The 18,478-nt window shown below is 34.6% G+C and overlaps 1 protein-coding gene across 2 annotated transcripts; it reads right to left on the bottom strand.

Annotated features, from left to right (window-relative positions):
* Positions 1–15: 15 nt before the first annotated feature.
* Positions 16–14,875, bottom strand: SCY2 (SecY protein transport family protein). 2 transcript variants are annotated; one of them, XM_011627504.3, is made up of 14 exons: positions 14,710–14,875; positions 12,202–12,714; positions 11,630–11,718; positions 10,531–10,610; positions 10,304–10,393; positions 8,489–8,580; positions 7,562–7,645; positions 7,242–7,383; positions 5,493–5,609; positions 3,641–3,761; positions 1,484–1,607; positions 1,255–1,361; positions 424–543; positions 16–311 (listed from the first exon to the last, which is right to left on the bottom strand). In XM_011627504.3, the coding sequence occupies exons 1-13, from the start codon at positions 14,828–14,830 to the stop codon at positions 454–456; spliced, it is 1,770 nt and encodes a 589-aa protein (XP_011625806.1). In that variant the 5' UTR covers positions 14,831–14,875; the 3' UTR covers positions 16–311; positions 424–453. The 2 variants fall into 2 exon arrangements, with proteins under 2 accessions (XP_011625806.1, XP_011625807.1); XM_011627505.3 differs by having other exon boundaries at positions 16–290.
* Positions 14,876–18,478: the final 3,603 nt, after the last annotated feature.

Genomic DNA, 18,478 nt, shown 5'->3' with positions numbered 1-18,478 from the left:
ATAATGAAAGAACAATAACCTGAGAAGAGATCATATCTGCTAATATAGATACTTTTGAGTACTTTCAGAAATACAGCCATTTTTTGGTATATTGCGAGCTACAATGACAATAGAAAATGATATTCAACTTACACCACATATGCACATCTGCTTTTTCCATTAAAAATTTACTACAACATTCAGATTTCCATGAATGATTCATTGTTCTGTGGTTTCACCTAAGTATACTGGAACACTTTTTAGGAACAAATGCTCTTGATCTATGGCTATCATTTGTCCAGACCTGCATGCTGTTCGTGCACATATCATCGCTATAAGCCACCGCACAGAGAAGAATTTATTAGAAAAAATGCTCATTTTGATCCGAGGAAAAGAGTTTTTCTTAACTCCTTTTTCTACTGATTGTCAAAAAGCAATGTTTACCTGACAACTTCACTGATTACACTCTCAACTTCAGACTCCATACCGTCTCAAAACTTTGCTCAAGGATGGCATAACATTGTATGCCTGATATGACCTTCGCAACTCTATGATTGAACCAACCTGAGCCAGAAAAATCAGCACGGGCAGATTTGAGAGAACAATGGCAACAAACTAGAATTTTAAAGGAAACTTAAAGGTGATCACCCACCCTCTTCCTATCACCAGATATCATTTCAATGGATGGTGATGACCAAAGGACTATAATTCTCCAATAGTCCATTGGATTGGATGGTGATGACCAATGGACTGTAGTTCTCCAATAGTCCATTGGATTGTATGGTGCATTTTCTCCATGCATTTAGCTGTTGTTTATGACTGCACCAATTCTACATTGGTGTTGTTTGTTGAAATAAAGAAAGGGCAAATTATCCAAATACCCACGAGAACATGAACTATTTGACATTCTACCCATATCTTTTAGATTCATTTCAAAACACCCTTCAAGAGACGCATGATCCTGAGTTGGAATAGTTGCAAACACATAAAATGACAAATAATTCATCTCTAATGGGTATTTTGATAAATTTCCCTAAAAAAAATGATGGCATGGAGCCAAATTTCAAATTCATCAAAGATAGGTAAGAACAAACAGTTTGATGAATCACTAATATGCTTTTTTTGTTTCTTTTTTTGTCAGAAAAGATATTCCAGCGCATATTTGAATGATAAGCCATTCTCCAATGAGTTAGGAACCACAATAACTGATTAAATAAGAGAAGAGTTTAGCAACCTCGATGACAAATAGTAGTGAAGGGGTCGCACTTCACTTACAATAATTAGGACTGAAGTGAAACCTATTCCAAATCCCTCATTAATACGTCGCAAATAATGATCAACAAATGTTGATGAAGTAGCCAAAATGCTTAGCAATAACCCTCCTGCATAAAAAACATAATACAAATCAACATCAAACACTCTTTAAAAAAAAAAAATTTATTGATATCTTTGAAAGCATTTAAATGCGCACAAGAATTCTTCCCAAATTCTAATAACATCTAACCCCAAAAACGTGTTGATGCTTGAATTTTTGTCAAATAGTCCACTGTGGCCTTCCCAGGTTTTATATTTGGTATTCTCGCACCCATTTTGTTTAGATAATCTGAAATTTCTTTGGGAAGATTAGCCTGTGAATAAAATGCATGGATACCCAAAATTAGCGAGCACATAAAAGGTTTGGATCGTTACATGTTAAGCAGGACATAAAATTTGATTAGTACATACAGAAACATGATTTTAGGAAGATTAATCTAATATTTTCAACTAAGACGTTTTTCAAGCAACTTTACAACTAGCCCGATTTTCAATTTCTCAGAAACATTTCCTACTTACATCATTTTCTGTTAATGCAATTAAATACCCAAAAACATAGCACTAATTCACTTCAATCTTCTATCATGAAAGAGCTCAATCACAAAGGCCACAAACTGAATAATTTATCGATGAAAAATTCTCATGCATGCTAATACTTTGTCATATATGATGTTCTAGTTAGGCAAAAGAGGCAGTAAGCATCATACGTATCTTAGAAACTACCAGCAAATGAGATGCATGAAAATTGCCATGCATGCAATTACTTTACTATTTGATGTTCTAATCAGGCAAAAAAGGTTGTAGAAGTATCTCTAAGCACCATACAAAAAGATGGGCTCAACAGTCGATAGAACTTGGTAAGATCCCACCACTAAATCCCAATTGTTCTTTCATAGTAATCAGCTATTTTTGCCTATATAGTTTAGGAAAATTTACACAAAAAGCCTGTTTTACTTTTAGAATTTGAAAATAGTTCCATATATTTCACATTTTACACTCGAGTCCCACTTTTTGCAACCATATAATATATTTAAATTTTATTTTTCCTTTTTTTTATTCATTAGATTAAACTCAAATTTGTTATATCCATACTTCTCATCATCACATGCCTATAAAAAAAATTTAAACTAAATAAAATTACCAAAATATCCCTAAACATTGTAAGGTTATTTTGGTCACTTATTATTTTTTAAATATTTTTTATAAGTATGTGATAGTGAGAATTATGGGCATAACAAATATGAGTTTAATAGGAGACGTAGAAAAAGAAATAAGATTAAAATATACTATATACCCTCGAAAGGTGGGACTTGAATGTAAAATATGAAATACACGGGACTATTTTTAAATTCCAAAAACAAAACAGGATTCTTTTTTTTTATTTCCCTATAGCTTAAGACAAATGTATAACCCTACAATCATCCACAGAGGATCGACTAATGTCCCCTAGGAATGAGCCTTACGTAATTCATGAAAGCTCCCGTATCCTGGAAGAAAGCACAACAAACATTTCCTTGTTTCAAACTAACTTCGTAGGATTTCACCCTTCCCCTTTCATGCAAGACAACCCACTTGAGCACAATGAGACAGCTTCAACATGGAGCTTTAAATATTGTGATAAATTGATCAGAATTGTTTGGCTTCCTTTTTCGTGCACTTTTATGTGAAGGTAATTTGGTTATTTATCATAAGGGAATTGTAGTAATTTGGGGACAACTTCCTGGAAAGGGATAAAATCGTCTTCGCCGCATGCCAATGGAAATCTGGAGTCATCTTGGAATAATTCACAGGAACTGTGACATCAATATTTCCAGATGACATTTTATAGAGAAGTGAGAGTTTTTATAGGAGTTCATTAATTTACAGGAATTACGATATCAATATTTCCTAACGATATTTTACAGAGAGGTGATAGTTTCTATGGGAGTTCTTAGGCGTGGAATTTAAGATTCCTTCTACCTTGCAACTTTTGTGCATGCAAAATTTGTTAAGTTGCACATCTAATGTATCCCAAAAGAAGTTATCTGATTCAGCAAAATAATCAGAGGAATTAGCATCATGCATAGAGTATTTGAAATACATATAAAGGACTTAAGGATTATGAACTATCACATTTCTAGATCGTAACAATCTTGTATTACTCAAGCTTGAATACCCATGCTTCAATGCTCCTTTCTTCTATTTTGACTTTATCCTAGTGGAGTAGGCTTTTGTTTGAGGAACACATGCCAATGTTGAAACTTGTCCTCATTAAGGAATACTAACATATTATTAATTGCAAAACCAATTAATAAAACTGAGAAACTTCTGAATAAACTACCAATTGCTATGGTTTCAAGATACTTACAATGTCAAATATGTTGAACATGAAGACAAGAAATGCATAAAGTGAATAGAAAATCCATGGTTTTGATGCCTCAGGGTTCAAGATATCTCTCACTCGCACCAAAAACTGCGATCCAAGGACGCTGCACATAAATCATCCAATATGAGACAGAAACTAGAAAAGAAAAACAAATATATTCAAACCTAGAAAAGGGAACACTTAAATTTGTATGATTTAAAATATTGTGACAAAACCAATGGCTTCCAATAACTTTGCTGCTCATTCCTCACCATAGTTCAGTTCAATTTTTGGAGCAGCTTAAGGCTTCGTTTGAATTAGTTATCTAATCAAATGCTTTTCTGACCTTCTATAGCCTTTCAGGTGACAGAATTCCTTTTGGAAACACCGTACAGTTGAACCAAAGAGGGATCCCAACCTCTTTTTTAACATAATGTAAAATACTGCTTGTTTGCTGCATTTTACAATATATAGGAAAGCTATTTGTAGCACCAGAAACACTCCCAAACCTGAGCATTGACCGCCCAGAAAAATAGTGTTATGTCCCATAATTCTGTTTCAAACCCTTTCCAAATGCAGCATAAGCCGCTAAATAGGGACGGAAACCAATGTTTCAAACCATGGAACCCGCTCTAGGAACTGGGCAAGGCCAGGTGCCGGTCAACTAGTTGTCTCTCAAATTGGCCCGGCGAGTCTTGCCCGGTTTTGAAAATGAACCAAAAATTAGGAAAAATAGGGAAATTTCAGGAAAATAAAAATAAAAAATAAAAACTAATAAAATTATACACGAATAAAAAAAAATGAAATTTTAATTCTCATATGTAATATTGATTTTCATATGTATGCATGCAATATTGTGCAGATTAAATGTAAAAAAAAAAATACCATTTTTGATAGAATGAAACAAAAATACAAGATTAAAGAAAATATATCTAGATCTAATGATAATTGTCCAATATAAATTCATTTTTGCGTACGAAACCCATTTTTGCTTACCCAAAGTCTCAAAAGCCGATTCTCACAAAGATACTTCCAGTTCGAATCAAGACTTCCATCTTTGTAAGTAGGTCCTCGTATGCTCTAAATCAAAAAACCCTAATTTTATTTGAGATTGGCCTTTTGATCTACTTGATCTGAAGATCTCGAAAACCCCAAACCAAAATTCAAAATTTTGGATTTGCGATTTTATAAGGCTTTTTTGTTGAATCCAAGGTGTTGACAAGTTAGAGGACACAAAAATGCCCCCAAATGCATGTTTTCAGGGCCTATGCAGCTTTGGATGGGAAGAAAATGGAAGAAAGGTTGGTTGGATTTTCACCACTCTTATATTTCAACTTTTTGTCGGATTCGATGGGATTTTCTGGACTCAGTCCTGCAAGGACTTGCACAAAACAACATAAATCTGCCAGGGCCTGACCAGAGACCTGAGCAGTTCGATGAACAGTAGGGCCTCTACTGAATTGAGGGCCCTCTAAAAACCGAAAGGCTGCTTGTTCCAATTGAAAGGCTGCTTGTTCCAATTAAACCAGGCGAGTCTGAGTGGGCCTCTGCGAGTTTTAGAACACTGATGGAACCCACTGAACCATGTGACACCCTACAAAATATGAAATTATAGAAGACCAAACCAATTTGTACCTTGTCAAATGAGTCACTAAAGATTCTCTTTTTTCAAATGGTCCCCCTTAATACAAAACAAATGTGATCCACATGAAAAACAGTTTACCAGTCAGTAAAAAGTTCCTTCGATCACCTCACAGCTGAAATGGTAGACGGGAGTAATCCAAATTTCTCATTACAACAAGTACAAATATGTTAAGACGGATGACCAAAAGGGAAAATGGTACATAACACTAACCTTGCAATAATGCTTGGAAATGCCAATAGATAGGTGGTTGTGAGGACGGGCTGCATTCCTGCTGGATTAATGTTGAAAGGAATATAAGGCTCCACCTCAGTAATCGGCGAATCATCTCTGCATAGCACAGAAATCCAATGGCAACAATCATGCTCCATATTATCTTCTCAATGACATTAAAACTGAGATCGAAGAAACACAATCAATGGAATAATAATAGAAGTAAGTTTCCTGCATGACCATTTGCTAGATGAGCGAAGGAGAAACACAATCAACAGAATAATAATTGAAGTAAGTTTCCTGCATAACCATTTGCTAGATGAGTGAAGCATCATGTTTCTATACAATGATTGACAAAATGGGATGAAGGGCAAATATCATAGCAAGTGTCCAAAATATTTTCATTGATTTGGATAAGTATCCTCTAAACCTACTAAAGAATGAACTTTTGTCATGCATTTGTATGATTGTTTCAATGATGAGTTTTTAGATTGTACTGATGCACATGAAAGTGTGAAGATCATTTCAATTGTTCCATAAGTACATTAAAAATGTAATAACATGTGACAATGTAATATATAATGTTCTAATATTATCATAAAAGTAATCCACAAAAACTTAACCTATTTCTAATGTTCTAAACTTTATTTCAACATACAATCTAAAATTAGAGTTCAAACTTCAAAAAGACAAACTTGGCTCAGGACGGGATAGCCCTGACCCTGGTCGACTATTAAAACTCAGGTGAGTCTCTACTGAACTTTATTTGAGTATACAATGTAGTTAAATAAGAGTTCAAAAAGACAGACTTGGCTCACGACTTGGAATAGCCCCGACCACTGTCGAGTCATTGAAACTCAGCCGATTCTCCAAAAAATTGGGCGATTCTTTTGGAGAGTGGGCAGACTCATTAGGGGTCCAAGAAAGCTGACTTAGGTGAGTCCACAGTCAACTTGCTGGGTTTTGAAACTCTGCTTTTAAGCACATGCATGAAAGCACAATGGATACATGCAAAATGAATAGATAGACCACCAAGGCATTTATGATTATCGACATGAAAAGTCTTCATTTAACGATTTATAAAATTTCACGACCTGTTTGGAGGCTCAACAATTCTACCAAAGGAATGGCGTTATCCGATAATGAAAGAAAAGGGAAAACAGATTTTTTATTTGGTTAACTACTAGAAGTGTTTTGGCAATGTTTCTTTGATACATGGGGTCCAAAAAAGTTCATCCACCATGAATACAAGAGTGGACCGAGGTGGGCCCTTCATTGCTTCCAAAACACTGGAGGGGAAAAACAGCCTATTAACAAAATTTGGTACGATTAATGGAACCGTGGAAACCATAAGTGCCAAAATCATAGGTCAATATTATCAATCAACTAGACCAAAGTATCTAGCAGTCATTGTAAATCTCCCCAGGTTTTGCAACCACTACTCCCAGTGATTACAAAAAGTTCCATTTGAATATTAATGGACATGAAAAGAACGTGCTAAAACTGTAATGAAGTTCAAGAATAAACCAAAACAACTGTTCAAAAAGAGAACACCAAAACAATACATACATACAGAGAATACACAAGCAGATTCAATAATACAATTTTCTGCCTCATTTTCTAAACAGAGCAAACATACATGTAAGAAGATGAAAACCAGAGCAAGTACATATATGGATGGAAATTCTGACCTTGTGGAAGAAACAAGTTTAAAAGCTTAATATTGCATATATGGATGGAGATTCTGACCTTGTGGAAGAAGCAAGTTTAAAAGCATAATATTGCAACTTGATTTTTCTACAACCCTCAGTAACTAGCACAGCCCACATGGTAACTATAGTGAAAACGCCAAGTAATCCAAGCACATAAGGCCACCAATTGAATATGCTGCCTGCAATGGTATATGTACCAAATTAATTAGGAAAAAGAAAACCTCTATGAACTCCGAAGTACCATCTAGAAGTATTTTCATAGGCAACAATTAACGATGCACTATCTGAAAAAATAAAATTTGACAGAATTAAACAGTATTTTCTGATCTATTCTATGCCATGAGCAGAATTATGTACCTGAGAACTGAGCCAACATCTTGTACAATGTCTCAGTGTACCCTATTAATATGCTAACACATATGATCAAGGATGAACCCTGACCTGGACAAGGACAATAAGCAATGAGAAATGGAAGCAAAGAATACATTACCAGTGTAATTCAGTACCCTCCTTATGTATCCAAAACACTAATGCTCAAATGTTTAAACATGCTTTGACGGCAATAATCAGAGTAAAAACAGAAGGCACTCACAGGAATCTTTAAACACAATTTCATACAATTTCACAGCATTGAGTTTGGAGTAAAAGTTTTCATTAAAAGATTTATTTCCACCATAGATGCTTGGAACCCGTGCTTAAAGCTCATTCCATAAACCACTATTCTGGAATAAATATTGAGATCTATATCGACAGATATCAGTGTAATGTTTAATTATGTTGTCTGGAAACTATCAATTGATATATGCAACAGCTTGAGAATCCTTGAATATTATTTTAGACAAAATACTGAATTTCCTTCAATATTTGTTTGAATCACAGTTGAAAGGGGGACAACAGTTCCTATTTGTGAGAAGTTTTTACTTACAACCAGTTTCTATTTCAGTATATCTGCAAACAGACTTTTACAGTTTTAAATATTTAACATAAGGAATTTTACATGATATAAGTTTTACCCAAACGAGAGTTAATGCAATCTAAACAAAAATTTTCTAATTTTTTGAGATAGTCTAAAGATGAAAAAAATTGACAACTTCAGGGAACTCCAGCCAATGGTTGTATGGGTCAAAGAAATTAGTTACAGGTTAGGCAGATATTGAAACGACAAGACAAAGACAGGAAATACCAATTATACAGATTTAAAGGTAAATAGAAGCCAACACGGAGCCCATACTGAGACCACATCAAAATGGGAATAGGAGAAGAAGATAATCCGCATGATTTTACCGAATCCAGATTCAGTTATTTTGTCGCAGATCCCTGTCATAGACATTGCTCCAAAAACTAATAAACATGTACTTATAATCACATGCCGTAATCTGTCATTGAAAACATCGCCAAGAATCATCAAATTGCTCAAAATTCCCTAGAGAATTGTTTAAATAGGATGATAATCTGTAGCTATACAGAGAACAACTACTACTCATTATTCCAAACTCTTCATCAGATATGTTTGTGATATGTATAAAGATAATCAGAATATACTAAAAAGCGTGTCATAATCTACGGCAATGTAAAGCCAACCTAACAAGCACAAGTTTGGAATTTCATAGACCAATTCTCAAGCTTTACCATGATAAAGATCAGAAAAATAATTTGTAAAAGGTTCAGCTATAAGCCACCAAGAGTGAACAAAAAAAAGGATACATTGCATAATTTATTCAGTAAGTCAGTGGCTACAGATTACTGTCAAGAATTAATGCTAATTTATTACCATAAAGATTTATGTTAATGGTTAATTCTTTGATCTTTAATTCACATATAGCAAATCTAATAACATACTATAAGACAAATATAGCAAAATACATTTAACTTTTATTTAAGAGGTATGGTAAATTTGTTGACCGTCACAAATCAAATCACATTTAACTTTGTTTGTCTGTCTTTATATCACATCCAAGGGCCAAATGATAGAACCCACTATAGTTTAACACAATGATTAAGACCATAAAACTGGGTAGGGAGCAAGCCCAAGTCAGCTTGGCGAGTCCCAAGTCCAGTCAAGACTCAGTACAGAATAAGTGGTAATTTTAAAGATCCAGTCAGACTCAATAAGAGTAAGCAAGACTCAGTAGATAAGTGGTCAAAACTTGGCAAGACTCAAGTTACTAGAATAGGGGTCATCCGGAACTGGCAAGGAGCTGGTTCCAAGTGACTTAGGAGACTCAGAGCCAATCTCACCGAATTTTTAATATGACTATAATCTAATAACCCACTTCAGTAACTATGTAAAAAATGAGTAGAGATGCAGATGGAAAATGAAAATATGCTACAATCCAGGAATAAAGGCAAAAATAGCGTACCTGGTTATTTAGTGACATGTTTCTTGAGGCAAAAATAGAGAAATTTGCAGGTATGAAACTCTAAATTAATTAAAGGTATTTATGGGGAACCAAAAATCTTGTTTGATGTAGATTTTTCACATTAAAGGTGGGTTTTCGGCCCCAAGTTTAACTTTCAGATTAGGGATAATTAAGATTAAAACTGATTCTAAAGCCACACCAGCAATCCAGTTCTTAATAGAAAAACTTGGTTTGGCATTTTACTAAGGGCAAATCTCGAGCAAAATGTAATCCTACAATTATAACTATGGTCTACTCCATTTCAGCAACCAAAAGCATTTAGATGGTATATTGTTTTAATTTTCAAGCAAGCACTATACTTCCGGATTGGATCCTTAATAATGATACCAATTCTATGACATGAAAATCATCTTTTATACTTGTATTCAAGATTACAATATAATCTAGTGATCATCGTCTATTTCAAAGAGTTCTTACAGCATAATAAAGTACGTACTACCGGTTGGGAAAAATATTAGAATAGTAATTTCATGTAGTAGCCATGTCAAACATTACTTATTGAAATGAAAATAAATTATCGGGAATCTAATGGCACAATTTGCACACCTATCCTTTACAAGGACATGAAAACCATATTGCATGTTCATCAGAAATACATGTGAGGGCAGACAAGTAAATATATTTAACAACTTCAGGTGAAATTGAAATGACAAAATGTCTCAGATTAGGCTTGAAATACCTGTGAGTAGCAGCATATATCGAATAAGGAAGGGAATAACAAGAAATAATAACACCTTCCAGTACTGCAAAGCCAAGAGAAATCCACCAACTGAAATTCACAGATGTCTTTAAGAATTACAAACAAATCTTAAACATAATATTCAGTGTTGAGCCCAACACCAAGCAAATAGATGCAACCAACTGTACAGAGCAACTTACTTAAATACTTGGATAGAAAGAACTTACATATAGCCCTTAATCTTCTCATGACCATCTAAGCCTTCTTTTCTTAGCTTCACAAGTGAAGGAAGAAGGTGGCATAATACCTGCTCAAGAAAGTAACATCAGGTCAAATATCGCTTAATAATAGACACATAAATAAGCGAGAATCTGAGGTTAGCCCACTAGCTAACAGCTACAGTATTAGCCCGACGGCCCAAATTGAATCTAGGCCGATCTAACAGTCACAATCTCATTTCGTAATATAATTTTAATATTTTTTTACAAATTCAAATCACATGAAATTTTAGGTGTCCATTCTTCTCATCAAAGCGCACCTACTAAAAATATTTACAAATAATTCGCAAAAAAAAATTGATCAAAATACCTCCCAAATGATTCAAGGGTATTTTGGTTAATTTATTTTTTGCGAACTATTTTTTGATATTTTTATTAGATTCTCCTATTTTTAAATAATACACATTCACAATTTCAAGTTATTTGGATTTGTAGAAAAAAAACTATAATTCAAATACGAAATGTAATCGTGACCATTGGATCGGTTCAGATTCAATCTGGGCCACTGGGCTAAACTGTAGTTGTTAGCTAGTGGTCTTACAGGATCCTTTTTCCCAATAAATAAATAACAAGTAACAAATTAGGTAAAAAATACTTCTAGTAGGGACAAGTAGTAGCAGGGATTAGAATTAAACTATTCAGAATGCCCTCAGGACACTATAAAAGCAGAAACTGAACTAGAAAGAACTTTCTTCCACAGGAAACATGTGCCCTGACCCCTCTCACGCCAGCTTGAATGTATTGACATCTCAACAGTATATACAATTATGAACTGGCTGGAGAAGGTATTGAATAACCAATCACATGCAAAGCATCATTGCCCATCTTTTCCTTTTTGGGGTAGTTCTGCGGTTTGATTGGAAGTCTAAACTTGCCTAACAAAAGAACATGTGACTGTTGTTGAACTCTTTTTCAATTCTTAGTTAATATTATTATCCATTAGTAATAAGAAAGGGACCATTAAATGAAGCCCTAGTCCACATGTAATTGGCAATGTGTTGATGCAAAGTTAAAACTAATAGAAGTTTGTGAGGTCTATATTGCAAACCTGCATAAGAATAGATGCTGCTATTTGAGGACCAATTCCAAGTTGGAAGAGGGAGAGCTTAAGCTCAGCAGTAAAGTCACCTAGTTCATCTGCAAATGCATATGAAACAATAAATATACAGACATCATATACAAAACACGTGAAAAATGCAGCAAGGAGTAATTATATTGGCACTATATTTATGTGTCTGTACATCCAACGATAGTATTGGGGTGTTTGTGCGTGCGTGAGTATATGCCCAAAAAAATTAAGGTTACTCCTCAGAAACTGGAAAAAAATCTTGAACACAGCCAATAATGTGCTACTAAAAAAAGCATTCACATAAACAAATATAAACTGACGATATCACGTCTGTTACTTCAAAAAAAAGGGCTCCTCAATATGTGCACAAAACATTATTCCCAAGGTGCAAGATTATAATATCTAATCATAATTTGGATGGTTTGGAGTTTTCTGCAGAAAATCAAGCCTTAGGAGTTTCTAAGAGCACTATAAATCAAGTAACTAGCACAATCATACACCATTTTCATTTGGTCCAGTCGATAAGATAATGGACATATAGAAATCCTTACCCACAGAACCAGAAGTAAAATTAAGGTAATCTTCAGGCATCAACCTTCGATCAAAGCCAGGCAATGGAATGAAGTATCCAATACGACTGACGAGAATTAGCATGGCTGTTACGAATAATCTCCGTCTTATTTCGCTTTTAAAAAAAGACTCTGCAGCATCACTGAACAGTGATCCTAGACGAACCATGTTTAGGTATCGATTTTTAAACTTCATAGGTTTGGAGCTGTGACTGTTCAAGGCACTGTCATCAACTGAATGCAGCACATTATCGCCATCTTCCAACATCACAGAAGATAAAGATGACTGGCATTGCGTTGATCCATCCTCCAAACTGCCATTTTGGTACCCATTGGAACAGAGAACAGGAAATCTTTTGTCAATATTAAATGAGAAGTGCCTTCTCTCCATAAGTAAGAAAGACTTTCTCGAATATGCTGATGGATAGTCACACGGATGAACCCATGTTGAAGCACCACAATGACTTGAGCAGGAAAAATGAAAGGCCCACCCACCTGTATAACCAGAATAGAGGCAATCATATCAATTAAATCATCTTTGTTACAAGAACAAGAAGTGCATTCAAGCAAGAACCACCAAGAAGTGGAGGAAAACATTTTATTGGGTACTGGTGGATCAAGGAATTATATAGAATGAAAATGGGTAATGCTTTAATTATCAAAATAAGTGTCATGGCCATGGAAACAATACAAGATATCATCATGTATAGCATGATATTTCTCTTTTTATTTGCCATACATTGGATTTTTTATCTATTAAATAATACAAAGGTGCAAAAATCAGAATAGGACTCATTTTGAATCAAGAAAACTTGTCCAAGTCAATTCGACTCATTAAGAGAGCATATTCTGTGCTTTTTATTTATATGATTTTCTATGCTAGTTTGGGTAGTTCCTTCAAACGTGAAAGCATCATGGAATGACTGACATAGAGAACTGGGTTCAATCCCCATGATAGACATTTTCCTTTTTTATATTCTTCAACCAAAAATTAGAACAACTTGCTGAGTTCTTTTGAAAAACAAGTTGACTCGATTTTGCTGGTGATGAAGTTAGCAACCAAGTTCGACTTTTCAAACACTTCCAAAGTAGATTATAAGCCATCTCTAAAATCACCTCTAAAATATTACCAGTCTCCAATGTTGATAAATGCCCAAAAATCAATAAAACAACAAAGGGGTGCTTCGAAAATTTTAAGCATGCCATTGAGGGGTCTAAACAAAGTTCAAAAAGGAGAAGGGGGAAAGGCCTCCAAGAATCAGGCTCCCCAATAGATTATGGAACCTGCGTGTATCTCGTGGACCACATCTAGTCCATCTAAGCCCCACCACTCCAATTGGCCCATCGTTACCAAGAGAACTCCATCAAACAAATTTATTTTCTGAAAGTGAGGACACCCATCAAAATTTAACTTCAAACTCCCCATACTTGGGCTTTTCCAAATATCCTTCGTACTGGCACCAATGATGTATATGGATCAAAGACACGGATAAGCTTGTCAAAGACTAATATGGACACAAGTGTCTGAGACAGCAACCCATGATTGTCAAAATTTAACTTCAAACTCCCATCAAAATTTAACTTCAAATTCCCCATAAATTGGGCTTTTCCACATATCCTTCGTATTGGCACCAATGATGAATATGGATCAAAGACAGGGATAAGCTTGTCAACGACTGATATGGACACAAGTGTCATAGACAGCAACCCATGATTGCCCTTTCAGACAACATGCGTCTTTTTTCAGATGTACACAACACATTCTTACACAGTTAACATGAAGAGGGAAGCGATCATTTGAGGGAAATTAAGTATTTCAACAGTGAGTGGTGACATTTCAACAAAAAAAGCTACGCAAAAGTGTCTAAATTTTCTGATGTGTCAAACATGCATGCCGTGTCTATCATGTTCGGCACATGCCAAAAACCATGGACAAGGGCATCCAAGTCACACAGGCTCGAGGACATATTGCATATTTAACAAATGCCAGCATTTCCTGCTCCTAATCTGTCTAAATAGACAGAGATACAGTTTCTATATTCTTTATCAACAAATTGTGAATGAGTTTACAATCCCTAATTCGATTCACAACATGCAATAACCTTGCAACCATATCAGTCCTAGCGCGAATTTTCTCTCACACTTTCTGTAACATCAATTTTCAGAAAAATACTATATTAGACTTAAAACCAAAAATTCTATCACTCTATTTTCAGAGAAAAATTCTTACTCTCTCAAAACTAAGATGTGATGATTATGGAATAGCTAATAAGAAAATAATCGCTTTAAACTATTCCCAACTGGTGAGGCCCGTGCCCTATGTGATAGTAACCTAAAACTCCAATGGCAAAGCCCAAAAATAATTGATACAATACCGAACCATTAATCGTACGCCTTATTGATAGAGCACGAACCAGAGAAATGATGCCTAACTGTTTCAATAACCAAGCAAATAGGGAAGTAAGTGCCATCAAAAATAAGTAAACTTACATGGATTCTTTAACGGGAAGCTCGCAAATGTGGGGTTTAGTGATAATTTCCTGGACATGGAAGAAGAAGGGAGGAGACTCCATGGCTGGTAATGTAAAGCTCCCAGTGCTGCCGCGTCCATGGAGATGCAATGGGAGCCCTACACTGCTCGTGCACGCATTTGCTGCCAAAACAATACCATGTAGAGAGAGAGATGCCCTTGTTTACATAACCAGAGAGAGTGAGAAGTAAAGCGGTGGAAAAGAGAGTGGAAAGGGCGGGAGAGCACGCGCACTCTAGATAGAGTGGGAAAAGGAGCTCTATGTAAACAACATGGACCCGCGAGTAAACCAAATCATTTTCCAAAGAAGTTCGGGTGTTTACAAGGGAAAAAGGTTAAAATAAGGCCAAGTAAAAGCCTTACCAAAAAACTCGCCCAAAGCATCTCGACTTTTATCGTTATCTTGTAAAAAAAACATCGAATTTGAGTCCCAAAAATAGTGTATAGTGCAAAGCATTATTTAGGTCATTTATTTTCAAGTATTCATAAATCTATATGATTTGTATCTAAATTTTATAAGTGGTGGAAATGGATTTCAGGGCATACGAGGATTTAGTTTCTTTCGTAGGGCCTTGGCTATATAAAAATTGCATCCTATTTAAGTAGTTGTCAGGGTAAGTTTTCATTTAGTACAACTACAAGACAGGTGTAAGACCAATTTTGCTCTATGAGGCAGAATGTCAGGAGATAAAAAATAATATACCACTAGAGTGAGTGTAGCAGATATGATGATATTGAGATAGATGAATGGCAAGACAAGAAATAATAGAATTCGAAATTAATATATACGAGATAATTTAGGTGTGACACCAATAAATGATAAGATGAGAGAAATAGACTTAAGTGAGCTGGACATGTGTAGCGCCGATCAAACACAGCATATGTTAGGAGGTGCAAGTTAGTTCAAATAGAAATGCTGAAAATGGTAAGAAATAGGCCCAAAAAAACGTGGTTAGAAATAGTTTGAAAAGATATAGGAACTTATGGCTTCACTAATGGTATGGCATTTATTAAAGCATAATGGTAAACCATGATTCATGTAGCCCACCTTAATTAATTAGAAAAAAACTATGATAATGATGATATGTAATTGCTCAAGGGCAAGTCGAGCCTTCTCACACAATACCAACGTGCAAGAGAGTAAAGAAAAGTTGTAACCCACCTTTAGTATTGTGTAACACTACAATATGTGTTAAACTAGATGCCCTTCAAATATATAGGGCTCGAGTTTATATAGATATTAAGTACAATTATTTTAATTAATATCCAAGATAACATGGTGACATGACTTGAGGTCTAGCAACCGACGACCGATTAGTTGCTACTAGCATCAATTGTATCCAACCCGCCTGCAATTCAAATCACCGTGACTTAATTGTTTCACCCATATCTCTGGCAATGCCACTGCTTCTATTGAATTTTCACATTTGGTTCGCATTCGCATGGAAAAGTTATCTGATTAATTGGTGTGAAAATATTCCTTCACATAACCATGAAAGAATTTTTTAATGTGAAATTATTTTAACGCAAACCTAATGTACCAGCCCAACATGAGCACATCAACTCAGTGTCCATCCGTCTTTCTTGGTCGTGAGGCCTGAGTCTACATGCAATGAGTTATGCACTCACCTTGTCCGCTACGATGGTTTAGTTGAGCCATGAGTGAAATCGTGATTGAATTTGTTATCGATCCATTTCAGTCATTGGGATGATGCCCTAAAGTGTACCATATACCCGGCACAAGTTAATCAGTAGATGCATTTCTTATAAAAATATGATAAACATTTGATCATAAAGGACGAGTTTTAAAGACTTTTTCAGGTCCATTTGGTGTCACGATAGTAAATGAGGCTGAATCAAGAGGTTTACTAGAAGGCCTTAAATTGCTCATGGATATGGATGGCCACAAGGTTATTGAAGGAGAATTTGCAAATGTTATTTCATGGGCAAGATGAGAAGTGAAACCAATGTGGCGACTAAGTGGGTTTTTTTATGAAATTTGTTCACTTTTACTTATTTATTGTTTTGAATTGTTGCACTATTATAGAGAAGAAAACTCTGAGGCTGATGCGCTTGCCAAAGGGGGAGTTCACCGAGCATCCTTGGTGATCTCATAATGTCCTAGTGTTCTTATCTTTGAGGCAATGAAATTTATGGTTAATATTCCAAAAGAAACGAAAAAAATAAACATTTGAAGTGCTTCCAAATGAGATTATGTGGTTCTTTGGGAGCAAATTTTTTTGAGGACCCTAAAATTTAGACCTATTAATCTGGTCAACCTAGCACCCAACTTAAATGAAAAATAAATCAAGACAACCCACTTAAAATACAAAATGAATAGATACACAATTATTCGTTTGTAAAGTGAATCTTTGAATTTTAGATCGAGTACCTATAAATAGATCTTTTATCAAGAGAACGCTTGCGACCATTTTTTTTGGATGGGGTTAATATCAAGAGAACACTTACGACTCATGTGTACAATTCAGAAGGTATCTATAATCTTGCTTATTTATATTTTGAGATGGGGTTTCTTTGAGTCGGCTGACATATATGTACAATTCAAGAGACATCTATAATCTTTCTTATTTTATTTTGGATGGGGTTTCTACAAGTCAGCTGACTCATATTGACACGTGTGTTCCTCCTCTTTAATTCAATATAAAGGTGGTTTTGTTATCCAAAATTTAGAGATTCATTTACGCCAAGCTATAATAAATATGATTTTTTATAACTTTAAAATGTGTTTTTTTGCGGGATTTTTTAGCACTGTCCGTATCTGATTTGACCCATGCACTTTACACGACATCCATTTTAAAGATGGACATTGAAGAGTCACAAGCCTCTTGCGCCCACTGACGCATAAGAACATTTTTCCTTTTATTTTATATCCCTAGCCTCACGCACCTATAACTAATAACGAAGTTACCTAAAAACTCATCTTCAACATTAAATATATCCCTTGGGTTCGAGAATTTACTACAGTTATTTTGTTCATTTGTAAAATGTAGGACAACATACTCAGATTCAAAAATAAAGAGAATAAATTTTTTGTCGAATCACACTTAAGATTTTAAGCCTTACACAATGTCCACGTTAAAGATCGACGTTGAAGAGGCACAAGCCCCTTGCACCCGCTGACTCACCTTTTCCTTTTATTTTACTGACGAGTCACGTACATTGTACGTAGAGTGAAATAAGTAATCATGTAAATAGACGTAAATATACAATAGAAGATACATAGATATGCAATAAGTATTTACATAAATAAATTATATATTGTTTTGAACTTGTGGGAAAAAATCCTATATATATATATATATATATATATATATATATATATATATATATATATATATACAAAAAGATGGATATAAAAAATGAAATAAAATCATACAGCTTGTATGATATACAAAAAAAGTAAAAAAAAGTATCGAGGCTGGCTGGTTTCGGTTTTATGCGGTTTTAGTGATCGATCAGTATTTAAAAATATATATATAAATTATAAATTCTAAAAAATAATAAATTTGGTTTGTAATACATTTTTTGATATTTTTATATTATGGTAAAGATTGAAACTTGTTTTTGTCATTAATATTCGTTTTAATTCAAAAATCAATTCGTTAAAATATTTTTTTTCCATTAATTTTCAACTTCATTTGAATGTGTATTATTTTAACCATTCTTTATAGGGAAAAGTTTAAATTTTATCCTACATCAAAAATTTCA

This window comes from Amborella trichopoda, chromosome 1 (genome assembly GCF_054954075.1).
Source record: "Amborella trichopoda isolate Santa Cruz 75 chromosome 1, AtrichopodaSantaCruz75HAP2 v2.0, whole genome shotgun sequence".
Lineage (NCBI taxonomy): Eukaryota > Viridiplantae > Streptophyta > Magnoliopsida > Amborellales > Amborellaceae > Amborella > Amborella trichopoda.
Note: the sequence above shows the minus strand (reverse complement) of the source record. Positions and strands in the feature narration are given on the sequence as shown.

Excerpts from the sequence above, each read along its gene's own strand:
- SCY2 (XM_011627504.3), bottom strand. The coding sequence starts at position 14,830 with ATGGACGCGGCAGCACTGGGAGCTTTACATTACCAGCCATGGAGTCTC. Across the intron at positions 12,715-14,709 it reads CTTCCCGTTAAAGAATCCAT|GTGGGTGGGCCTTTCATTTT; the intron begins GTAAGTTTACTT and ends CTGGTTATACAG. Across the intron at positions 10,611-11,629 it reads CAGCATCTATTCTTATGCAG|GTATTATGCCACCTTCTTCC; the intron begins GTTTGCAATATA and ends TTTCTTGAGCAG.